Source organism: Megalobrama amblycephala, linkage group LG10, assembly GCF_018812025.1.
Source record: "Megalobrama amblycephala isolate DHTTF-2021 linkage group LG10, ASM1881202v1, whole genome shotgun sequence".
Classification (NCBI taxonomy): domain Eukaryota; kingdom Metazoa; phylum Chordata; class Actinopteri; order Cypriniformes; family Xenocyprididae; genus Megalobrama; species Megalobrama amblycephala.
The window spans coordinates 31440184-31467135 of NC_063053.1; the positions used below are offsets into that span (position 1 = coordinate 31440184).

A 26952-nucleotide genomic window follows, 5' to 3' on the forward strand; every position below is an offset into this window, starting at 1 on the left:
GAATTTAAAAGACCACAATTAAAATTTGGTTTTCCTTTTCCCACTGAGGGCCCAAAGACAATCACTTCAGTCTTACCCTCATTTAAATGCAAAAAATTCAGAGACATCCAAGATCGCACATCGGCTAAGCATGCAAGCAAGGTTTCTAGGCCTTGCTTGTCATTACGTTTCAAAGGTAAATAAATTTGGGTGTCATCTGCATAAAAATGAAAAGACACTCCATGCTTCCTAAAAATTGAACCTAATGGAAGCATGTAGAGTGAAAACAAAATAGGAGTCAGGATAGATCCTTGGGGAACACCACAAGTTAGAGGTGCTACAGATGAAACAGCACGACCAATACCTACTGAGAAGGTTCTATTACTAAGATAAGATCTGAACCAGCTAAGGCAGTTCCCTGGATGCCCACACACTTTTCAAGACGTGATAAAAGAATATCATGATCAACTGTATCAAAAGCTGCACTCAAATCTAAGAGTACCAAAATTACTGAGTTCCCAGAGTCAACAAATAATAAAATATCATTTAATACTCTAAGAAGTGCAGACTCAGTACTATGTTTTTTCATAAATCCAGACTGGAATTTTTCAAACATACTATTTTTTGCCAGAAAACTCTGTAGCTGCATAAATACAGCTCTCTCTAAGACCTTTGCAAGAAAAGGTAAATTTGAAATTGGCCTAAAGTGCGATAAAACAGTTGTATCCAGATTTGGCTTTTTCAACAGAGGTTTTACCATAGCATGTTTACACAGAGCTGGAACAGATCCAGAAAGAAGGCTCTTATTTATAATTGCTAAAATCCAGTCCCCAACACTATCAAATACCAATTTTAAGAATTGGGTAGGAACAATATCAAGGGCAGAAGTAGTAGGCTTCAGCTTAACAACTGAGTCCATTAAACCCAACATAGTAATAGGCTCAAATGAATTTAAAAAACTAGTGGGACTCAAAAAATCTACAGGGTCATCAGTAGACGGAATAATGGACTGTCTAATTACATCTATTTTATCCACAAAAAATCTTAGAAAGTCTTCACATAAAGTTGAGGATTCAACTAAATAGATATTGCTTGTTGGATTAAAAACAGAATTCAATATATTAAATAGAGTCCTGGGGCTGTTAGTGCTTTTAGAAATTAACTCGGAGAAGTAGTCAGATTTGGCAACTTTCACAGCTTTTTGATATGAAATTAAAGACTCCCGTAGGATTTCATAAGATATTTGTAGTTTATCCTTTTTCCACCTGCGTTCTGCTCTTCTGCAGGCTTGTCTTAAACTACGAGTATTGCTGTTTAGCCATGGTTCAACTTTGCTTTTATGTTTTTTTAATTTCATAGGGGCAACAATATCTAAAACACTGGTGCATACAGAATTAAACATGTTAAGAAGCTCATCCACATTTAACACATTAGCAAGGAAATCCACAGACAGCAAATGACAAGCCTCATTGAATGCTACTGAAAAATTGTCCACAGATGTTGGACCAAACAGGCCAACACGTGACCATTTTGCAGGTCTAATAATTTCAGTAGTATGACAAGAGATATCAATGGTAAACATAATAGGCTTATGATCTGAAAAACTTAAGCCACCAATATTAACATCCGAAATAGAAAGGCCATGTGTTAGCACCAAGTCTAAAATATGACCATGTGCATGTGTAGGTTCTTTCACCCACTGACAGAAATCACAAGCATCAATGAGACTAAGAAACTCTTTCACTAATGCTGTGTCACAACAGACATGAATGTTAAAATCACCAACAATTAAAATTCTGTCAAATTTAGGAGTGATTCCCCCTAAAAATTCAGAGAACTCGGTAATGAAGTTTTCTTTCGTTTTTAATAACATTAACATTAATGATCAACTAAATGCTGTGAAAATAGCAGCTAATGTCTATTGCATATATAGATATGCTGCTTGAGGTTTCTGCAACTATTTATGAGTGTTTGATGTTTTTATACTTGTGATTTATGTCAGTATTGTTGTTCTTTTGTATAATAACCACACCTTGATCCACATGTTGATCCATATCTCAAATAAAAGCAACTAATGGAACTTTGTGTTTTATAATCGATGCCCCACAGTGATTTTACTATTTAACTAGTTCTCATGAAACTTTATTACAGAGGTTGCAGATGCAGTCAGGAGTTCACTTGCTCTCCAGTGTTCACGGACCAGATCTGACTGATCCAATATGGTGGACGACTCACATGTAGATCTCAATCATGTCACTGATCTATAAGAGCACAAAATCTCAAGGCAGATATACATTTTCCACAACATTTTTAGTCTAAAGAGGGTATGAATATGAGGAAATTTAACATTGACAGTGACACTGATGGACTTTGTCTAGTTGTTTCTCTCAGCTAATGCTATGATTTCTGACCTCAATAATTTATAAAAAGATTAATTTTGATGATTTTATTTCAGATGTTTGTGTGACGATGTTGTTTCAGATCCTCCTTTGAGCAGCTGCAGTATCAGTTCAGTCACTGTGACTCTGACTGACGGAGGTTTTTGTACGACTCTTTATCACTGTGTGAACACATCTTTACTGTTGATCCAGTGATAACTCTGACAGTAATAATGTCCAGCATCTTCAGTCTGGACTCCACTGATGGTCAGAGTGAAATCACTGTTAGATCCACTGCCACTGAATCTAGATGGAGTTCCTGACTGGAGGCTTTTGGTCAAATAAATCAGGAGTTTAGGAGCTTCTCCAGGTTTCTGTAAGTACCAAGCTAAATAATGTCCATAAGAACTTTGATAATACACATCTGTGCTGGTTTTACAGTTGATGTTCACAGTTTGTCCTGGTTGAGCTGCTGTCATTGAGGGACTCTGAGTGACGGTGATCTGTCCTCTACACTCTGAAACACACAACAAGAAGAAAATCAACTCAACACTTTGACAATATACTTGAAGAAATGAATCGATATCAAACTTGTGCTCCACAAACCTTGAGCAAACGCTGTGAGAGTCCAGATGAAGATGATGATGAAGGTCATGTTGATGAAGATTGTTGTGTGTGTCAGTGATGGAGTGTTAAACTCACAGCACTATAAACACTCTCAGAGCACTGAAGCATCTGATCAATATGCAAATGAACTCATTCTGTATTTAAATGAGGCTCTAAATTCATGTTATCTTGCACTACATCACTGTGCCACTAGATAGCCACAGCACACACTGATGAACAGGAAGTTTATTCCATGACTTATATATATTTATATATTATAACACTGTATGCAATTGCGCCACCCAAAGTGACAAACAGGTACTGTAGTCCTGGCCGTAACAGGTTATATGGCCAATGTAAGACAAACTCTTGGTCTTTAGACAGCTTTAATGCACATGAACATCCTCTAGCATAATAGGATTAACTTGTAGCTTGAATTGTTATTGGGATCTTTTACAGCTCAGAAACTTCAATCCAGAAACACTTTGAATCGTGTAGTAGACGGTACAGCAGTGGCCATGTCTCTTTTCAAATACAATATGAGTCTTTAAGTATCTCTTTATGGAAGTATTATTCTATGTACTATATTAAAATAGATAGATAATATTGTCTCTTTCCTTCAATTGAACAGCAATACATTCAGTCACGTCTGACAACAACAAATATGTTTTCAATAGTATAGTATAAAATTAATATTAATATAAAAATGAATGATCTGTAAGTATTTTGGAGATTACATTTTTTTTTTTTGCAATCTAATTATATTGGGCTTTATTAAACTTTATGAAACTATAGTGAATTTAGGCCTATATGCATTAATTATACTACAAGTCAATCTATTGAACCATTTACACAGACTTTCATAAAGAGATCTGAAAGGATTTGTTGTCCAGTGACTCCCTCTGTCCTTCATCATAAGCTGGGACGCCACTCTCTCATGAATGTGCGTATGACAGTTAGCGGAAGCTAGAGATTACAGTTTATAAAGTTTTAAATATGGATATTTTTCTTACACAAATGCATCGCTTTGTTTCAGAAGGCCTTTATTAACCCCCGGAGTCGTGTGGACTTCTTTTGTAATGGATGGCTGCATTTTTTCTGTCTTTAGAATTTGACCCACCATCTACTCCCATTATAAAGCATGTGTAACGAAACGCTAAGTCTCGCTCCGTAGGGGAAATGAAAAACGCTACCCTGGGTGACTTGAGAGTGGAAGGATCTTGGTCCCCACTCTGGTGCTTTGAGTCTCAATTATACACAATATGTGAATATGTTTTACCTTAGACTATTATATTATATGTTACAGGAATAGGTAGTGTGGCTTCAGGTCAGTAAATGTCAACGCGGTGGTTTCCTGAAGTATAGATTTGTGATATAAAGTGACAACTCAAATTCACGTTCCCACCCTCCTAAACCTAATAGTCTAAGTGAGACGCCCCTACCCCAAGGTAAGTAAAAAATAAAATAACCTTCAAATGTATTGTTTTTAACAATAATTAATTTATTCCTTCTTTCCTTAGGAAACTGTATTTTTGTCTTTGTATCTTGTCTCAATAGAATGAAATAAAATGAAAATAAAAAATAAAAAATAAAAAAAAAGGTTTCTTGGAATTTCTTTTGAATATTGGTACACCTTGCAAAAGGCAAACAATCTCAAACTGTAAAATACTTCAAATATAAATTTCACAAAATTATTTTCAACACCAGTTTCCAAACTGCTTATCGAACACTGGACAGGTCACAGACTCTTCAAGTTTTAACTTAATAACTCTTTTCAAATAACTCGTTTTCTATGTGAAATGAGTTAAGTGAAACACTATGGACTTCACTCCAATGACTCTTATGAATCAGTTAATGATTCAATTTCCTTTTGATTCAGTTCGCATGGACACGGTTCAAATTGACACTCTCAGTGCATTTCAAATAACTCAGTTCGGTTCAATCAGTATCAGCAAAGTGTGTGTGTGTGTAACGAACTCTTGTACCAGTCTGTAGCGACGATGACTTGAGATGAGACCACTTGAGATGAGAACAGGGAGATGTCGTAAGGATGGCAGGGTAATAAAAAAACAACAACAAAAAAAGTTTCAGCACGGCCCAAAAAAACTCGAACCCTCTAGAACAAAATGGCGCTCGACCACGGGCGCACGCGACTCACTAAACAGCGTCTGGCTTATAGTGTTTCTCGTGGGTTTCAGAAGTAAAACTTGTTTGTGACGATCTCAGTCTCTCCAAAAGTGCAAAAACACTCAAAAAAAATAAAAATAAAAAATAAATCACTCCGTAGGAAAACTGTAGTTCAGAAACACTCAGAAACACTCGCGCACTAACAAGTGCACTTAAGCAACTCGCAGGAGGAAATCAATATCTTTCGCTCTGTAAGGCAGTTCATGGGTGACTTATAAATTCAGTCTCTAGAAAAAGGCAAAAATACTCCGAAAAGAAATCACTTGATAGAAAATTAGAGCAGTTCAAAACACCTTCTCGCGCACTAACAAGTGCACTCAAACAACTCGCAGGAGGAAATCAATGTCTCTCGTTACAAAAGACAGTTCACGATGACTCGAAAAAACAGCAGAACTCTCAAAATGTTCAGTCGAACGATGCAAAAAAACAAGTGTTCTTGATGAAACTCACGGCTCCAGCAGCTCTCTCTCGTGCTCTCGGCCAGTCTCCAACACCGCTACTTGGGTAAAGTTGGTTTTATATTCGCACATTCGGGCATCCGTATTCAATAGACTTGTTAATCACACTACATTGGACATTCAGTGGACATTCACAAGTAAATATGCCATTAAAACAATACTTGCCTATTTTGATCGACTGTGAAAAATGTTGTAAGTTGACAATCGTTGGTTGTCAATATCATGTCGCTGCTTAAAATTCGCAAACATTAATTTATTGCACATTTATTGGAAAGTCTGAATTTATCAGAAGTCCGAATGTGCGAATATAAAACCAACTTTACCGAAGTAACACCGCTCTCCATCCGATGACGCACTCGACCAAACTTCTGCTACAACGACGTCTCCGGCTTCACACGGTAATATCAGTGTGCACAAAACTTAAACTGAATGTATAACACTGTATTACGTTAAAACACAGGTGGAAAAATCGACACCTCCTCACACAGCGAACATGGCGTGTCTGATCATTACGTACTTTTTTCTTCTTCTCCTTCCCAGACGTCTTTGCATCTCCCGCGGACATACCGGAGACAGAGCAACCCATCAAAATAAAAGTCCCTCAGTGAAAAATATCTCCGTTACACATGGATTAGCCTGGACATTATTTCATATAACTCCGATTGTATTCATATGAGTAAATCATGGGGTAATTTTCATTTTTGGGTGAACTATCCCTTTAAAACAGCAGCTAATATAAAACTCTTACTGTCTGCAGTATATAGTATGAATACAGTGTATAGTGAACAAATGACATGTTAGGATGAGATACTCAAATCAAATAACCATGGAGAATTATGAAAATTAATATCTATTATTAATAAATGGCAGCAACTGAAATCAGTCAGATCTCAAATGTGTGACTGATCTATAAGAGCACAAAATCTCTTTCTGACCTCTATAATTATTAAGAGTGGCAGATTAATTTAGATGATTTTATTTCAGATGTTTGTGTGACGATGTTGTTTCAGATCCTCCTTTGAGCAGCTGCAGTATCAGTTCAGTCACTGTGACTCTGACTGACGGAGGTTTTTGTACGACTCTTTATCACTGTGTGAACACATCTTTACTGCTGATGACATGGTAACTCTGACAGTAATAATGTCCAGCATCTTCAGTCTGGACTCCACTGATGGTCAGAGTGAAATCACTGTTAGATCCACTGCCACTGAATCTAGTTGGAGTTCCTGACTGACGGCGGTTTGCATAATAAATCAGGAGTTTAGGAGCTTCTCCAGATTTCTGTAAGTACCAGGCTAAACCTTCCTCCCCACCACTCCATCTGTACACATTACTGCTGGTTTTACAGTTGATGTTCACAGTTTGTCCTGGTTGAGCTGCTGTCATTGAGGGACTCTGAGTGACGGTGATCTGTCCTCTACACTCTGAAACACACAACAAGAAGAAAATCAGCAGAAGACATTAATGATCTTTACCAGAACAAGTTCATGTACTGTAGTAAATGTAGTAAATGCAGTAAAGTGAGTGTCACCGTTGAGCAGCAGCAGCAGAGAGCAGATGATCAGAGCGTGTGTCCTCATCTTTACTGGGAATGAGTGAAACTGAAGGACAGTGATGTTGGATTTACAGTCGGACTGACAGACGCTCTGATATTGAGCTCCAATCACAGGGGTGGGACACAAATTCAAAGCGTTTCCTCTCAAATGTGTCTCAGACACTGACAGCAGAGCAGAAATGTTAAGAAATTAAATTTCCCTCATCAAACACTGCTGCAGCAAACTGGATGTTTAGAAATAATTGTGACATTTTTGTCTTTATTTTGACTCTCACAATTACATTTTTTATTTTAAAGCCACTTTCATTTCATAAATAAACTTCACTCAATGGAGCATGAAAACACCTGCAGATACATGATGAAACGAGAACATGCGGATAAATTATGAACCTCACAGATAAAAGAATATATAAATGTATTTTTTTTTTGAGGTGCACATGCATGACAAACACATTTATAGTTATTTTGAGTGTTTCTGGTGTCACAGGAGCATCAAACTTTGAGACAGTTGAGTTTGACTAACAGAGAGACGAGGTTTGTTCATATTCATTAGTTTACATCTGAAACATAAATTCAGTTAAAAGTTTAAAATAAATTCTTATCTTGCTCATCAGTTAAAACTTGGTGTCAGTATGTTAAATAAAACACAAAATATATGCTTAAATAAATACATGTGTAGTTAAGTCCATAAATAATGCATTTATATTTTTAATTTATAGAGTTATGCATAAATAATTGCATAAATATGAATGCATGCATACATAAACAAATAAAGTAATTATTCCAGAGGCTTAGATATGTATCCTTCTTATTTTTCAGTGCAGATATAAACTGTTTTCTGTGAATGAACAAGATTTCAGATTCATTAGTGAAATAACGAGAAGAAGAATAAAGTGCAGTAAACAGTGAAACTATTCACACTACAGACCAGTGTGTTTATAATGAAGACAATACATTAAAATAATACAGCAGTTTGCAATATCAAGCAGCACAATGAGCTGTTTTATACATCTGAAAATAAGTGTAAGCGGATCAAACCGGAAGACACACACTGAATTTAAAAATGATGTTAAACATAAGGTGGTGTCATAGAGGCCCATTCGACCGCTCCGGACACATCGACACAACGGTCAACATGACGCTGTTCATCACTCACACTTACAAATCAATGACTTTCATCAAAAATGTCACAGCATTGTGCAGCATATAAACTACTGAGCTTTAAACTCCAGACGGACAGAGGAAAACCTTTCAGAGGTGAGGATGTGCTGGTTTGTGTTTTTGTATAACTCAATATGTAAAATCACATTAATGATCAACTAAATGCTGTGAAAATAGCAGCTAATGTCTATTGCATATATAGATATTCATATGTGAATGAGGTTATGAAGGGAATGAGGCAGTAGAGGGCGATACTGATTATTCCTTAAATATCTGCCACACATCTTCCTCTTGGAGCTCGTGGACATGCTGGAAATCACTAGAATGAGAGTTGAGGTCTGGACTGTGTTCTGATAGAGGACTGTGTGTGTTCATCAAGTGGAAGTTGATTTGATTGTTTTGCTGCTTGAGGTTTCTGCAACTATTTATGAGTGTTTGATGTTTTTATACTTGTGATTTATGTCAGTATTGTTGTTCTTTTGTACAATAACCACACCTTGATCCACATGTTGATCCATATCTCAAATAAAAGCAACTAATGGAACTTTGTGTTTTATAATCGATGCCCCACAGTGATTTTACTATTTAACTAGTTCTCATGAAACTTTATTACAGAGGTTGCAGATGCAGTCAGGAGTTCACTTGCTCTCCAGTGTTCACGGACCAGATCTGACTGATCCAATATGGTGGACGACTCACATGTAGATCTCAATCATGTCACTGATCTATAAGAGCACAAAATCTCAAGGCAGATATACATTTTCCTCAACATTTTTAGTCTAAAGAGGGTATGAATATGAGGAAATTTAACAGTGACACTGATGGACTTTGTCTAGTTGTTTCTCTCAGCTAATGCTATGATTTCTGACCTCAATAATTTATAAAAAGATTAATTTTGATGATTTTATTTCAGATGTTTGTGTGACGATGTTGTTTCAGATCCTCCTTTGAGCAGCTGCAGTATCAGTTCAGTCACTGTGACTCTGACTGACGGAGGTTTTTGTACGACTCTTTATCACTGTGTGAACACATATTGACTGTTGATGTAGTGATAACTCTGACAGTAATAATGTCCAGCATCTTCAGTCTGGACTCCACTGATGGTCAGAGTGAAATCACTGTTAGATCCACTGCCACTGAATCTAGATGGAGTTCCTGACTGGAGGAGGTTTGTTGCATAAATCAGGAGTTTAGGAGCTTCTCCAGGTTTCTGTAAGTACCAGCTAAAACAATGTTTGCCATCACACCAGGAGACTGGATCTCTGCTAGTTTTACAAGTCACAGTGACTGATTGTCCAGTTTGAGAGAGCAGCTCTGAGGGAGTTTGAGTCACTGTCACCTGACCAACAGATTCTGACAAGAGAGAAAGATTAGAAATCACAAACACTTTTACAACCATATATCTTCACAACACATAAAAATAACAAGTAAATAATGTCTGTAATCTTTACTGACACAAACCTCGACATAATACTGCCAGCGTCCAGATCAATATGGTGCTGAAAGTCATTTTTGTTGGTTGTAGGTTCAGTTCTAGTGAAAAACAGTTGTTGATCATGTTTGATGTTTGACAGAGTTATAAACACATGCAGAGCACTGAAGCGTGTGTCGCTCATGTAAAACACTCTCTCTATGCAAACGCTTCAGGAGATTGTGGGCAAGTTTAAGCTGGTTTAATATTCTGTTTCATTCAGACTTCAGAAACATGTTAATAATCCAGAGCCCCTTTTTTTTTCAGAAAATCTGCACAAATTTAATTGTGAATTTGCTGCTGTACAACAGTTCAATAAAAAAGAAGCTTAAAATTTAGACACAATATTAACAGTTACTTGGTCTGTTTTTGTACGGCCAACTGAAATATTTGCAAAAAAAACACAGTGTGACTCACAATAGTTCCTGAATGAAATATTGTTTTGAATTAATCATTTGAGTGAATGAATCAATTATTCACCCATGAAGACTGTTCCTTGTTTCCAAAGACATAATAGGTGCTTCTCAATACTAAAAATTGATGCTTCCTCATTTCCTCACTCCTCCATCCTCCAGCCCGTGACCCGGAAACCGATCGAACACCTCAAGGAGGCGAGGAATGAGGAGCGAGGAACCTTCCTGAGGAGTCATGAGTGAAGATACACAGGTGTATCCTTCCCTCGCATCCTGAGGGGGTGGAGCTAAGATGCGAGGAAAAGAAGTGAGAGGAGGAAATGAGGATGCAAAAATAATAAATGAGAAGAACCCTATGGCTGTGTCCCAATTCAGAGGCTGCATCCTTCAAAGGCCACATTCAGAGGTGGCCTTGTGGCTTGTGCGACTGTGCGACGAAGGCTCCTTCAAATGCGTCCTTCATTTCCTGTGAAATGAAATATACAAAGATGCTCTGCGTCTGAAATCGAATACTACCCTATATAGTAGGTGAAAAACAGTACACCAACATGTTATGTCCGAATACATAGTATTTGAAAAACTCTAGGTGAAAAGTCTCCGGATGACCTACTACTTCCAGCGAGATTCTGCGGTGTGCATTCGATGGACACTTTACTATCCCATGAGGCCACGGGAAAGGATTTATGAATGGAGGTGAAGTGACGCAACTGATGCTGGTAGGTCACATGATAATGACAACATGGCGAATGTAGTACTTCTGGATTAAATTAATACTACACATATAAAACATACTTTTTGAATGATCGCAAAATAAGTTTAAATTCAAATGTAGTGTAAGGCCCGCCCAATCGGCCCGATGGCGGTTTTCCACCGGGAGGGGAAGGTTTCTTGCGCATTCGGTCTTTTCAGTGTGGCAATCCAAGTAAACTTTTATCTGACTCCATTTTATTATGACCTTGAATTTAGTCTAGAATGTCAATTGATTATTGGTCATTTGTATAACAATTTAGCTATACATTTGATTACTCTATTTAACTCTTTACTCTTTTTTGTACTCAGATTCCTATAACGCTTTGAGTCTCGCACCGGCCGGGCAAATGATCTCATACGCACAATCTCGTCAGTCTTGGTCATTAGACAGAGGCGATGACTAATATTCTAGAGGCCGTACCCACTTTGCTCATTCTAGAATACGTTTATTTAGTCCCCATAGATCTGAACACACCGAATTAAGGTAAGATTACTTTTAACTAGGGGCTATGACCATTACCATAAAATCAGGCTGACCAATTTAGCTTCCTCTAGTGGTAACTTTACATAATCACGCAGTGGTTTACCCACAGACACTTAGAATAATCTCACCATAACCAGAGGTTGAGGCCCATCCTGTTTAGATTGATCTAGCAACACTCTGTTGCTCTAAAAGGAAAAAACCCATTATTAGCCTACACAGTCTAAGTATACTTAACTAATGCCAATGTGCTAGTCGGAGCTCTAAAATATCAGCTGGTGTGCCCCACTGCTCCACCTAAACTGTACTTTAGTCCGTTACTAACCTGAGCGTAGATTTGTGGGGTTATGGACTTAACGTAATCTACTGGAGTCAATAATTTCAGAGTAAGTCAGAATAAAGTCAAATGTGACAATTTATTAGTCAGGTAAATGTATCATGCCAATTACATAATCATCTCAAAGATGATCAATACAAACATCAAATGCTCAGAAACAGAGTAAAAGATGAATACCTGACATTAGAAAAATGCACATTGCAATGTGGGTTCATCTGCACAGGATCGAGCCCTGAGCCTCCTGCAACATCTCTTTAAATACCCAGACCAAGACAGAAACTTCTTTCAAATGGAAACATGACTTCACAATGGTAATTTGCATTAATCAGGGTCCCAGACTGAGTAGTTTACACCTTTTAGGGACACACCCATTACAGAGAGCAAAATATCTCTAAAGTCTTTAAACCTTTATTACTTTCTGGTTTACTTCTATGGGAATGAGACCCTTGTACCAGTCGCACTGAGACATTTCAAATGATACCAAACATGTATAGTATTGTATGATAACTGTTCACATTGAACCATATAGATTTTGGGTGAATTTCAGGTCATCTCCGTATGTAGAGAGAAGAGATGGGGGAAGAGGGGGTGAAGGAAGGGAAATGTAGATTAAGGCATTGCTGAGGTGTGATCGACTCAGTGTGATTGCGTCTCGAATGGGGACGCTAATTTTGCAAGAGAGAGTTCAAATGTTAATTTCCTTTGTTTTCTCAAAGAGTGGCCCTTTCTTGGTCCAGGCACTCTGGCATCAGTCTTACAGGAGCAGGAAAACACCTGCAGATACATGATGAAAAAACAAGAACATGTGGCCAAATTATGAACCTCATAGATAAAAGAATATATAAATGTATTTTTTTTGAGGTGCACATGCATGACAAACACATTTATAGTTATTTTGAGTGTTTCTCCCAGCCAGTACAGATATGTGGGGCCCAGATGGGTGTCACCTGGGCTGCCTAACTGGGGCCCAGCCGATTTTGTCCACGGTTTCCAAGGCCCCACATGGGTTAGTCCAGATGAACTGAACACTGCTCAGTGTGCACACTACAGGCTGTTAAATGTAACACAGAAACATGCTGGAGTTAATGAGATAATTAGGTGATAACGAGCATAATCACTGAAGGACAGAGAAACAACAAGAACTACGACTTCAGCCACAGCCTTCGATGAAATCAACTGAAGATAAAAGACATTAAATCACTGAAGATCTGATTAAACATCTCCACAAACAGCATTACCAGCTTCACTTATTACTAACCAGACTGACTTTATTTCTGACATACATCTACAAAAGTTGTTATTGAGGTTTCCAGAGGCCCAGACAAAATCGGCTGGGCCCCAGTTAGGCAGCCCAGGTGACACCCATCTGGGCCCCACCATGCTGTGTTGGCTGGGCTGGTGTCACAGGATCATCAAACTTTGAGACAGTTGAGTTTGACTAACAGAGAGATGAGGTTTGTTCATATTCATTAGTTTACATCTGAAACATAAATTCAGTTAAAAGTGTAAAATAAATTCTTATCTTGATTATCAGTTAAAACCTGGTGTCAGTAAGTTAAATAAAACACAAAATACATGCTTAAATAAATAGTTTAGTCCATAAATAATGCATTTATATTTTTAATTTATAGAGTTATGCATAAATAATTGCATAAATATGAATGCTTGCATACATAAACAAATAAAGTAATTGTTCCAGAGGCTTAGATATGTATCCTTCTTATTTTTCAGTGCAGATATAGACTGTTTTCTGTGAATGAACAAGATTTCAGATTCATTAGTGAAATAACGAGAAGAATAATAAAGTGCAGTAAACAGTGAAACTATTAAACACTACAGACCAGTGTGTTTATAATGAAGACAATACATTAAAATAATACAGCAGTTTGCAATATCAAGCAGCACAATGAGCTGTTTTATACATCTGAAAATAAGTGTAAGCGGATCATACCGGAAGACACACACTGAATTTAAAAATGATGTTAAACATAAGGTGGTGTCATAGAGGCCCATTCGACCGCTCCGGACACATCGACACAACGGTCAACATGACGCTGTTCATCACTCACACTTACAAATCAATGACTTTCATCAAAAATATCACAGCATTGTGCAGCATATAAACTACTGAGCTTTAAACTCCAGACGGACAGAGGAAAACCTTTCAGAGGTGAGGATGTGCTGGTTTGTGTTTTTGTATAACTCAATATGTAAAATCACATTAATTTCATTTCATTTATTTATTTATAAAGCACAAATAAACACAACAAAAGTTGACCACTGTGCTGTACAGAGAAAAAAAGAAATAAAAGACAGGAGTAGTAAAAGACATCGCTAAAATTTTAAAAATAAAACAAGAGTTAGAATGAATGAAATGCAAGACTAAGAAGATGAGACTGTAACTTTGATTTAAAATCATATAAAGACGAAGCAGATCTTACAGATAAGGGAAGACTGTTCCATAACTTCGGGCCAGCCACTGCAAATGCACGGTCACCTCTCATCTTCAATCTTGATCTTGGATACGACAGAGTAATACTGTCTGAGGATCGCAAGCATCTAACTGATGAATTCACGTTTAAGAGGTCTGACAAATAAGAAGGTGCCAGACCTTTTAAAGACTCAAAAACAAACAGCAAAATCTTAAATTCAGCTCTATAACGCACTGGCAACCAATTAAGAGACATTAAAATTGGAGAAATGTGTTCTCGTTTACGAACCCCAGTTAAAAACCTGGCTGTGGCATTTTGGACCATCTGAAGTCGTGAGATGGAGGATTGGGGTAATCCAACATACAACGAATTACAATAGTCCAATCGAGATAAAACAAATGCATGTGTGGTTCTTTCAAGATCCTTATAAGACAGAAAAGATTTAACTTTAGACAGAAGTTTAAGATGAAAAAAACATGACTTAACTACTGAATTTATATGTTGGTCAAACTTAAGGGAAGAATCAAAAAGAACTCCCAAATTTTTCACGGTTGGTTTGATACAGGAATTTAAAAGACCACAATTAAAATTTGGTTTTCCTTTTCCCACTGAGGGCCCAAAGACAATCACTTCAGTCTTACCCTCATTTAAATGCAAAAAATTCAGAGACATCCAAGATCGCACATCGGCTAAGCATGCAAGCAAGGTTTCTAGGCCTTGCTTGTCATTACGTTTCAAAGGTAAATAAATTTGGGTGTCATCTGCATAAAAATGAAAAGACACTCCATGCTTCCTAAAAATTGAACCTAATGGAAGCATGTAGAGTGAAAACAAAATAGGAGTCAGGATAGATCCTTGGGGAACACCACAAGTTAGAGGTGCTACAGATGAAACAGCACGACCAATACCTACTGAGAAGGTTCTATTACTAAGATAAGATCTGAACCAGCTAAGGCAGTTCCCTGGATGCCCACACACTTTTCAAGACGTGATAAAAGAATATCATGATCAACTGTATCAAAAGCTGCACTCAAATCTAAGAGTACCAAAATTACTGAGTTCCCAGAGTCAACAAATAATAAAATATCATTTAATACTCTAAGAAGTGCAGACTCAGTACTATGTTTTTTCATAAATCCAGACTGGAATTTTTCAAACATACTATTTTTTGCCAGAAAACTCTGTAGCTGCATAAATACAGCTCTCTCTAAGACCTTTGCAAGAAAAGGTAAATTTGAAATTGGCCTAAAGTGCGATAAAACAGTTGTATCCAGATTTGGCTTTTTCAACAGAGGTTTTACCATAGCATGTTTACACAGAGCTGGAACAGATCCAGAAAGAAGGCTCTTATTTATAATTGCTAAAATCCAGTCCCCAACACTATCAAATACCAATTTTAAGAATTGGGTAGGAACAATATCAAGGGGCAGAAGTAGTAGGCTTCAGCTTAACAACTGAGTCCATTAAACCCAACATAGTAATAGGCTCAAATGAATTTAAAAAACTAGTGGGACTCAAAAAATCTACAGGGTCATCAGTAGACGGAATAATGGACTGTCTAATTACATCTATTTTATCCACAAAAAATCTTAGAAAGTCTTCACATAAAGTTGAGGATTCAACTAAATAGATATTGCTTGTTGGATTAAAAACAGAATTCAATATATTAAATAGAGTCCTGGGGCTGTTAGTGCTTTTAGAAATTAACTCGGAGAAGTAGTCAGATTTGGCAACTTTCACAGCTTTTTGATATGAAATTAAAGACTCCCGTAGGATTTCATAAGATATTTGTAGTTTATCCTTTTTCCACCTGCGTTCTGCTCTTCTGCAGGCTTGTCTTAAACTACGAGTATTGCTGTTTAGCCATGGTTCAACTTTGCTTTTATGTTTTTTTAATTTCATAGGGGCAACAATATCTAAAACACTGGTGCATACAGAATTAAACATGTTAAGAAGCTCATCCACATTTAACACATTAGCAAGGAAATCCACAGACAGCAAATGACAAGCCTCATTGAATGCTACTGAAAAATTGTCCACAGATGTTGGACCAAACAGGCCAACACGTGACCATTTTGCAGGTCTAATAATTTCAGTAGTATGACAAGAGATATCAATGGTAAACATAATAGGCTTATGATCTGAAAAACTTAAGCCACCAATATTAACATCCGAAATAGAAAGGCCATGTGTTAGCACCAAGTCTAAAATATGACCATGTGCATGTGTAGGTTCTTTCACCCACTGACAGAAATCACAAGCATCAATGAGACTAAGAAACTCTTTCACTAATGCTGTGTCACAACAGACATGAATGTTAAAATCACCAACAATTAAAATTCTGTCAAATTTAGGAGTGATTCCCCCTAAAAATTCAGAGAACTCGGTAATGAAGTTTTCTTTCGTTTTTAATAACATTAACATTAATGATCAACTAAATGCTGTGAAAATAGCAGCTAATGTCTATTGCATATATAGATATGCTGCTTGAGGTTTCTGCAACTATTTATGAGTGTTTGATGTTTTTATACTTGTGATTTATGTCAGTATTGTTGTTCTTTTGTATAATAACCACACCTTGATCCACATGTTGATCCATATCTCAAATAAAAGCAACTAATGGAACTTTGTGTTTTATAATCGATGCCCCACAGTGATTTTACTATTTAACTAGTTCTCATGAAACTTTATTACAGAGGTTGCAGATGCAGTCAGGAGTTCACTTGCTCTCCAGTGTTCACGGACCAGATCTGACTGATCCAATATGGTGGACGACTCACATGTAGATCTCAATCATGTCACTGATCTATAAGAGCACAAAATCTCAAGGCAGATATACATTTTCCACAACATTTTTAGTCTAAAGAGGGTATGAATATGAGGAAATTTAACATTGACAGTGACACTGATGGACTTTGTCTAGTTGTTTCTCTCAGCTAATGCTATGATTTCTGACCTCAATAATTTATAAAAAGATTAATTTTGATGATTTTATTTCAGATGTTTGTGTGACGATGTTGTTTCAGATCCTCCTTTGAGCAGCTGCAGTATCAGTTCAGTCACTGTGACTCTGACTGACGGAGGTTTTTGTACGACTCTTTATCACTGTGTGAACACATCTTTACTGTTGATCCAGTGATAACTCTGACAGTAATAATGTCCAGCATCTTCAGTCTGGACTCCACTGATGGTCAGAGTGAAATCACTGTTAGATCCACTGCCACTGAATCTAGATGGAGTTCCTGACTGGAGGCTTTTGGTCAAATAAATCAGGAGTTTAGGAGCTTCTCCAGGTTTCTGTAAGTACCAAGCTAAATAATGTCCATAAGAACTTTGATAATACACATCTGTGCTGGTTTTACAGTTGATGTTCACAGTTTGTCCTGGTTGAGCTGCTGTCATTGAGGGACTCTGAGTGACGGTGATCTGTCCTCTACACTCTGAAACACACAACAAGAAGAAAATCAACTCAACACTTTGACAATATACTTGAAGAAATGAATCGATATCAAACTTGTGCTCCACAAACCTTGAGCAAACGCTGTGAGAGTCCAGATGAAGATGATGATGAAGGTCATGTTGATGAAGATTGTTGTGTGTGTCAGTGATGGAGTGTTAAACTCACAGCACTATAAACACTCTCAGAGCACTGAAGCATCTGATCAATATGCAAATGAACTCATTCTGTATTTAAATGAGGCTCTAAATTCATGTTATCTTGCACTACATCACTGTGCCACTAGATAGCCACAGCACACACTGATGAACAGGAAGTTTATTCCATGACTTATATATATTTATATATTATAACACTGTATGCAATTGCGCCACCCAAAGTGACAAACAGGTACTGTAGTCCTGGCCGTAACAGGTTATATGGCCAATGTAAGACAAACTCTTGGTCTTTAGACAGCTTTAATGCACATGAACATCCTCTAGCATAATAGGATTAACTTGTAGCTTGAATTGTTATTGGGATCTTTTACAGCTCAGAAACTTCAATCCAGAAACACTTTGAATCGTGTAGTAGACGGTACAGCAGTGGCCATGTCTCTTTTCAAATACAATATGAGTCTTTAAGTATCTCTTTATGGAAGTATTATTCTATGTACTATATTAAAATAGATAGATAATATTGTCTCTTTCCTTCAATTGAACAGCAATACATTCAGTCACGTCTGACAACAACAAATATGTTTTCAATAGTATAGTATAAAATTAATATTAATATAAAAATGAATGATCTGTAAGTATTTTGGAGATTACATTTTTTTTTTTTGCAATCTAATTATATTGGGCTTTATTAAACTTTATGAAACTATAGTGAATTTAGGCCTATATGCATTAATTATACTACAAGTCAATCTATTGAACCATTTACACAGACTTTCATAAAGAGATCTGAAAGGATTTGTTGTCCAGTGACTCCCTCTGTCCTTCATCATAAGCTGGGACGCCACTCTCTCATGAATGTGCGTATGACAGTTAGCGGAAGCTAGAGATTACAGTTTATAAAGTTTTAAATATGGATATTTTTCTTACACAAATGCATCGCTTTGTTTCAGAAGGCCTTTATTAACCCCCGGAGTCGTGTGGACTTCTTTTGTAATGGATGGCTGCATTTTTTCTGTCTTTAGAATTTGACCCACCATCTACTCCCATTATAAAGCATGTGTAACGAAACGCTAAGTCTCGCTCCGTAGGGGAAATGAAAAACGCTACCCTGGGTGACTTGAGAGTGGAAGGATCTTGGTCCCCACTCTGGTGCTTTGAGTCTCAATTATACACAATATGTGAATATGTTTTACCTTAGACTATTATATTATATGTTACAGGAATAGGTAGTGTGGCTTCAGGTCAGTAAATGTCAACGCGGTGGTTTCCTGAAGTATAGATTTGTGATATAAAGTGACAACTCAAATTCACGTTCCCACCCTCCTAAACCTAATAGTCTAAGTGAGACGCCCCTACCCCAAGGTAAGTAAAAAATAAAATAACCTTCAAATGTATTGTTTTTAACAATAATTAATTTATTCCTTCTTTCCTTAGGAAACTGTATTTTTGTCTTTGTATCTTGTCTCAATAGAATGAAATAAAATGAAAATAAAAAATAAAAAATAAAAAAAAAGGTTTCTTGGAATTTCTTTTGAATATTGGTACACCTTGCAAAAGGCAAACAATCTCAAACTGTAAAATACTTCAAATATAAATTTCACAAAATTATTTTCAACACCAGTTTCCAAACTGCTTATCGAACACTGGACAGGTCACAGACTCTTCAAGTTTTAACTTAATAACTCTTTTCAAATAACTCGTTTTCTATGTGAAATGAGTTAAGTGAAACACTATGGACTTCACTCCAATGACTCTTATGAATCAGTTAATGATTCAATTTCCTTTTGATTCAGTTCGCATGGACACGGTTCAAATTGACACTCTCAGTGCATTTCAAATAACTCAGTTCGGTTCAATCAGTATCAGCAAAGTGTGTGTGTGTGTAACGAACTCTTGTACCAGTCTGTAGCGACGATGACTTGAGATGAGACCACTTGAGATGAGAACAGGGAGATGTCGTAAGGATGGCAGGGTAATAAAAAAACAACAACAAAAAAAGTTTCAGCACGGCCCAAAAAAACTCGAACCCTCTAGAACAAAATGGCGCTCGACCACGGGCGCACGCGACTCACTAAACAGCGTCTGGCTTATAGTGTTTCTCGTGGGTTTCAGAAGTAAAACTTGTTTGTGACGATCTCAGTCTCTCCAAAAGTGCAAAAACACTCAAAAAAAATAAAAATAAAAAATAAATCACTCCGTAGGAAAACTGTAGTTCAGAAACACTCAGAAACACTCGCGCACTAACAAGTGCACTTAAGCAACTCGCAGGAGGAAATCAATATCTTTCGCTCTGTAAGGCAGTTCATGGGTGACTTATAAATTCAGTCTCTAGAAAAAGGCAAAAATACTCCGAAAAGAAATCACTTGATAGAAAATTAGAGCAGTTCAAAACACCTTCTCGCGCACTAACAAGTGCACTCAAACAACTCGCAGGAGGAAATCAATGTCTCTCGTTACAAAAGACAGTTCACGATGACTCGAAAAAACAGCAGAACTCTCAAAATGTTCAGTCGAACGATGCAAAAAAACAAGTGTTCTTGATGAAACTCACGGCTCCAGCAGCTCTCTCTCGTGCTCTCGGCCAGTCTCCAACACCGCTACTTGGGTAAAGTTGGTTTTATATTCGCACATTCGGGCATCCGTATTCAATAGACTTGTTAATCACACTACATTGGACATTCAGTGGACATTCACAAGTAAATATGCCATTAAAACAATACTTGCCTATTTTGATCGACTGTGAAAAATGTTGTAAGTTGACAATCGTTGGTTGTCAATATCATGTCGCTGCTTAAAATTCGCAAACATTAATTTATTGCACATTTATTGGAAAGTCTGAATTTATCAGAAGTCCGAATGTGCGAATATAAAACCAACTTTACCGAAGTAACACCGCTCTCCATCCGATGACGCACTCGACCAAACTTCTGCTACAACGACGTCTCCGGCTTCACACGGTAATATCAGTGTGCACAAAACTTAAACTGAATGTATAACACTGTATTACGTTAAAACACAGGTGGAAAAATCGACACCTCCTCACACAGCGAACATGGCGTGTCTGATCATTACGTACTTTTTTCTTCTTCTCCTTCCCAGACGTCTTTGCATCTCCCGCGGACATACCGGAGACAGAGCAACCCATCAAAATAAAAGTCCCTCAGTGAAAAATATCTCCGTTACACATGGATTAGCCTGGACATTATTTCATATAACTCCGATTGTATTCATATGAGTAAATCATGGGGTAATTTTCATTTTTGGGTGAACTATCCCTTTAAAACAGCAGCTAATATAAAACTCTTACTGTCTGCAGTATATAGTATGAATACAGTGTATAGTGAACAAATGACATGTTAGGATGAGATACTCAAATCAAATAACCATGGAGAATTATGAAAATTAATATCTATTATTAATAAATGGCAGCAACTGAAATCAGTCAGATCTCAAATGTGTGACTGATCTATAAGAGCACAAAATCTCTTTCTGACCTCTATAATTATTAAGAGTGGCAGATTAATTTAGATGATTTTATTTCAGATGTTTGTGTGACGATGTTGTTTCAGATCCTCCTTTGAGCAGCTGCAGTATCAGTTCAGTCACTGTGACTCTGACTGACGGAGGTTTTTGTACGACTCTTTATCACTGTGTGAACACACCACCACTGTGATAACTCTGACAGTAATAATGTCCAGCATCTTCAGTCTGGACTCCACTGATGGTCAGAGTGAAATCACTGTTAGATCCACTGCCACTGAATCTAGATGGAGTTCCTGACTGGAGGCGGTTGGCCCAATAAATCAGGAGTTTAGGAGCTTCTCCAGGTTTCTGTAAGTACCAGGCTAAAGCTTCATCTCCATCATTGAACACATCTCTGCTGGTTTTACAGTTGATGTTCACAGTTTGTCCTGGTTGAGCTGCTGTCATTGAGGGACTCTGAGTGACGGTGATCTGTCCTCTACACTCTGAAACACACAACAAGAAGAAAATCAGCAGAAGACATTAATGATCTTTACCAGAACAAGTTCATGTACTGTAGTAAATGTAGTAAATGCAGTAAAGTGAGTGTCACCGTTGAGCAGCAGCAGCAGAGAGCAGATGATCAGAGTGTGTGTCCTCATCTTTACTGGGAATGAGTGAAACTGAAGGACAGTGATGTTGGATTTACAGTCGGACTGACAGACGCTCTGATATTGAGCTCCAATCACAGGGGTGGGACACAAATTCAAAGCGTTTCCTCTCAAATGTGTCTCAGACACTGACAGCAGAGCAGAAATGAGACATATGACAATGTTAAAAATTATTTTTTACTCCTCAAACACTGATATTATATTAGTTTGTATGTGATTCACTTTCAACAGCAGCACAAACTGGATGTCGGCAGTAAATAAATGATCAAATAATCAATTTAGAAATAACTATATTTCCCATTATTATGACTTTCTCACAATTACATTTAATGTTTTTTAGGTGGAAACAGACTTAAATGTTTCTATTGGACTCATATTTTTCTCCAGTCTTCAGTCACCTGTGATCTGCTCTGCTTTCTGCATTTAATACAAGACTATGCTTCATTATTCAGTCATGATTTTATTAAATTTCAATTAACATTTTAAATATAATTGTAAATTTGTTTCAAACTTCCAAGACGTGGAATCAGTAATTGTGAAGTAAGTGAAGATTCACACTGGTGCGGTGACTGACAGCCACACAAACACCTCAAAACATTAGATTCGTCCGCGCTGAGGAGCCGTGCCGACGCACAACCCATGTGAGGAAGATCATTCCACAAATAACTGCAATTGCAGGTTTCAAACAGAGATGGAGACAAAGAGGCAAACTTACAGACTGCAGCTTTAATAATGAATCAGCATATTTACCAGAATGTGAAATGAATTCTCAACATTTTCTCTTTTCATGTGTAGGAGTTTGTGAGCATTAATGTGTTGAAGGAATAATGATGGATTTTCTTTGACTGTTTTCTTCATGTTGTTTCTCTCGCTGTTGGAGAATTTCTCCTAGTTTTCTCTTGAATCCTAATGGAAAGCCACTGGTAACTGATTTCTCTGTGCTTCTCTCAGGCGTCACTCCTCCTAAAGTGAGCGTCCTGCCGCCCTCCAGCGCAGAGATCTCCTCTCTGAACACAGCGACACTGGTGTGTGTGGCCAACAAGGGCTTCCCGTCAGACTGGAGCCTGAGCTGAAGGTGGACGGGAGCAGCAGGTCTCAGGAGAGCAGCGCTGGGCTCCTGGAGAAGGACGGTCTGTACAGCTGGAGCAGCAGCCTGACTCTCTCTGAGGAGGAGTGGATGAAGAGCGTCTCGGTGAGCTGTGAGGCCACACGGAGCGGCCAGTCTGCGTCCACTGGAGACACTGTGAGGAGACAGCAGTGTTCAGAGTAGATCTGCTGACTATATGTGTGCTTTTTCAGTCTTTATTTCATTACAGTTCAGTCAATAAAACATAATTGTAACATTATGTCCTTTTTTGTGTCATTTTTGTTTCGGCTCTTTCATTGGATCAGGGCTTTAGCTCATATTTTATAAATAAACTTCACTCAGTGGAGCATGAAAACACCTGCAGATACATGATGAAACGAGATCTGCTCAATTCTCAGAGGAACACAATCACAAATGTGATGCAAATGAGTTTAACTCCACTCAGTTTCACTGTTTGACTTGATATTCTGAGCCATATATATATGAAATAAAATACAATTATATGATGTCAAGAGGATTGGAGGCAATAATTAAATTAATAAGGGAAATAAAGGAGTTGATTTCCCACCTTCAGAGACTGACTATAGCGTGAACCAATAACATTTCAGTGCGGCTGTGAAGGATCATTTCATTGGTTGATCTTCAGAACGAACATGCAGCCTCTTCATTGGGACAGAGCCATCAAATATGCTTGTTTCTTTCCTGAATGATTCAGTGTTTTGAACAAATCAGTTGATTAATAATTCATTGATTCATTCATAAAGTCAGTCTCTTGTCTCCATCTACTGGCGTAACGATGTAACTTGCAGAAAGAGTCTGTAAATCACCAGCACTAATGCTGCAGGTAAACACATCTGTCGTGTCCATGATGGAGGATCTGTTTCTGTCACAAGACTCCACTATGAACATCAGGACTTCTGAAATGAATTAAAATGGACATAAAGGTGGAGATGGAGTGATGGAGGGACGCAGGAAGAATATTCTCACTGGAGTGACGTAAGCTGCTGTTTATATATGCTGCTCTTGTGTTATGATTGACAGCTGAAGATGAATGAACATACATGCTTCTGTTTACAACTACATTTGCTGAAGTTTGTGATTGTGTTCAGTTTACAGTGATCTAAAGAAACCTTTCTGAGAGAATCTCTTTATGATTTAGAGTGTCTGTTGTTGAGTGTGTGTGAAAGTGTGTGAAAGTGTGTGAGCAGCTGCAGTATCAGTTCAGTCACTGTGACTCTGACTGACGGAGGTTTTTGTACGACTCTTTATCACTGTGTGAACACATGTTGACTGTTGATGTAGTGGTAACTCTGACAGTAATAATGTCCAGCATCTTCAGTCTGGACTCCACTGATGGTCAGAGTGAAATCACTGTTAGATCCACTGCCACTGAATCTAGATGGAGTTCCTGACTGGAGGGTGTTTGTAAAATAAATCAGGAGTTTAGGAGCTTCTCCAGGTTTCTGTAAGTACCAGGCTAAATAATCCCCATTACTATTCTTGTACACATTACTGCTGGTTTTACAGTTGATGTTCACAGTTTGTCCTGGTTGAGCTGCTGTCATTGAGGGACTCTGAGTGACGGTGATCTGTCCTCTACACTCTGAAACACACAACAAGAAGAAAATCAACTCAAAACTTTGACAATATACTTGAAGAAATGAATTGATATCAAACTTGTGCTCCACAAACCTTGAGCAAACGCTGTGAGAGTCCAGATGAAGATGATGATGAAGGTCATGTTGATGAAGATTGTTGTGTGTGTCAGTGATGAAGTGTTAAACTCACAGCACTATAAACACTCTCAGAGCACTGAAGCATCTGATCAATATGCAAACACACTCCAGATCATTTACCTGAAGACAGCAGAAACACTGTTTTGTCATTTAGTATCTTTGCTAATAAATTTCTATTGATCATTTTCAGAAACAGACACTCCTGATTTACTTCATGTTATTTTGGGTGGATCTTCTCCCTCTAAATACTGTTTTAATGATCAGTTTCATTCAGACTTTGATGCTGAGAGCATTTAATACCTGTGCTGCAGATTTGATATCATCATGATACTGTAGAACAGGTCAAAGGTCATCCAATAGAGAATGACCATCTCAATCTGGCAAAAGATTTCATTATAAAGCAGGTCATTAGAATTAGCACAGTTTTACTCACACATGTTTTGTAAATGTGATGAATGTAGTTTTTGACTGATTATAAAATTTCATCCTTCATGCAATAACAAGTATTTCTTTTAAAGATGAATATTTAGTGTGTGTTTTCAGCTCAATCATGTTGATGTTGAGAAGAGCTGCTGTTGAGTCTCATATCAGTGTGTGTGAGTGTCGTTCGTCTCTTTCTCTGCTGGAGTTTGTGTTCATTTGAGTGTGACGGAGGTTTTTGTACGACGCTTTCACTAGAATGAAGCACTGTGGTGGACTTTCGGTGGAGGAACTAAACTGACCATCAGTAAGTCTCTAAAATTCTCTAAAAATGTTTATATATAATTGTTTTGTTTTTAGATTATTCAAACAAGCATTTTGCAACAAGGTTTTAAAAATGATAAAATAGTTTGAAAAAAATTAACTGCAAAATTTCATGGTGAATTTAATTGTTTCATAGTTTCTTTAAATTTGTCTGCTGTTTCACAATTACATGTTTATATTCAGTGATATTTCATGATATTTATCTTTTTTTCATTGCAAGGCATATTTTATGTTGCTTTTAAATATTTATTTCTTTTTACATGAGTAATTTCAGATATTATAATAACTAACATTCTTTATTTTTTAATATATTGATTGCAATGTTTTCTGATATTTTCAATTATTTCTCAAAATACATAATTGTGTCCATAATTATTGGTAAATGTAATAATAAAGTTTGATGATACGGACAAAATAATTCTAATTTTGTATACGTCATCATCAGATAATGAAAAAGATCTGAAAAAATCATAATTTGAGCTTACATTTGCTGATAATTATGATTATGATTAACATTAAAAATGAAATGATCATGTAAATTTGTTTTCTACATATAAATCATCAGTTTGTGGACAATGTTTTTAAAATCAGTTTGAGATTAAACTGAACCTTATTCAGAAAAGATGAAATGACTAATATTTGCTGTATATCATGTCTGCTTCAGAGAACTGATTTATATTTATTCATATATCTTATACTTCATATATTTAGTATCAGTGAATATTTTATTTGAACTGAGAATATTGAAATTTAAATGCAGGATCATTACTATGTGGTTTATGAAAGAAAGCAGTGAATTTCTGTAAAGATGAAATGATTGTGATTTTTCCTCCATTACTGTGTGTGACATCTGACTAATTGATGATCTAAAGACGTTGGTGTTGTTTGTGTGTGTTTGTGCAGCTGGTCCCGCAGTGAAGCCCTCCGTGTCTCTGCTGCCGCCCTCTTCTCTGCAGATCTCTGGAGACTCAGCCGCACTGCTCTGCCTGCTCAGCTCTTACTCTCCACAGGGGGCGACGGTGAGCTGGACGCTGGACGGGTCAGAGGTCAGCGAGGGGGTTCAGACCAGCGCAGAGAGCGAGCGGGACGGACGCTACAGCCGCAGCAGCGTCCTGAGCCTCAGCAAAGCACGCTGGGAAGGCGCGGATCGCTTCGTCTGCAGAGTAAGACATGAAGGAGCTGATCACGAGGCCTCGTTCCTCAAGAGCTCCCAGTGCTGATGTTTCTCCGGTCCAGACGAGCCGTATCTGAGCGTCCGGCAGGATTCACAGCTGTCACGTGATTTACAGCTCAATACTGAAGCAGTCTTTCAATGTGCTGCCATTGCTGTTCATTCAATAAAGCTTCTGAACGCGTTACATTTGTGTCCGACTGCATCATTGATCAGTGTGTCGTTCATTCAAAGTCCTGCACTAAAGTTTCAGCTGCT

At 37.5% G+C, this 26952-nt stretch overlaps 1 long non-coding RNA gene, 1 pseudogene and 5 gene segments (V, D, J or C); 2 read left to right on the forward strand and 5 right to left on the reverse strand.

The window, feature by feature from the left end:
• Nucleotides 1-1922: 1922 nt before the first annotated feature.
• On the reverse strand, nucleotides 1923-3012 carry LOC125277368. The segment is given in 2 exon segments: nucleotides 1923-2874; nucleotides 2964-3012. Coding segments are annotated over 2 exon segments (387 nt in total).
• Nucleotides 3013-6706: 3694 nt separating this feature from the next.
• Nucleotides 6707-7555, reverse strand: LOC125277378 (the record flags this gene model as incomplete). The annotated part of the segment is given in 2 exon segments: nucleotides 6707-7032; nucleotides 7140-7555. Coding segments are annotated over 2 exon segments (375 nt in total), but the record flags the coding sequence as incomplete, so codon positions are not given.
• A 1765-nt stretch (nucleotides 7556-9320) lies between these two features.
• Nucleotides 9321-9934, reverse strand: LOC125277360. The segment is given in 2 exon segments: nucleotides 9321-9677; nucleotides 9786-9934. Coding segments are annotated over 2 exon segments (435 nt in total).
• A 7221-nt stretch (nucleotides 9935-17155) lies between these two features.
• LOC125277369 lies at nucleotides 17156-17786 on the reverse strand. The segment is given in 2 exon segments: nucleotides 17156-17648; nucleotides 17738-17786. Coding segments are annotated over 2 exon segments (387 nt in total).
• A 3682-nt stretch (nucleotides 17787-21468) lies between these two features.
• On the reverse strand, nucleotides 21469-21947 carry LOC125276377. The segment is given in 2 exon segments: nucleotides 21469-21789; nucleotides 21843-21947. Coding segments are annotated over 2 exon segments (426 nt in total).
• An 869-nt stretch (nucleotides 21948-22816) lies between these two features.
• Nucleotides 22817-23295, forward strand: LOC125276378 (annotated as a pseudogene).
• A 1460-nt stretch (nucleotides 23296-24755) lies between these two features.
• Nucleotides 24756-26881, forward strand: LOC125277396. The gene is made up of 2 exons (XR_007186889.1): nucleotides 24756-25506; nucleotides 26427-26881. It is a non-coding gene; the product is annotated as an uncharacterized LOC125277396 (long non-coding RNA).
• The last annotated feature ends 71 nt before the right edge of the window (nucleotides 26882-26952 follow it).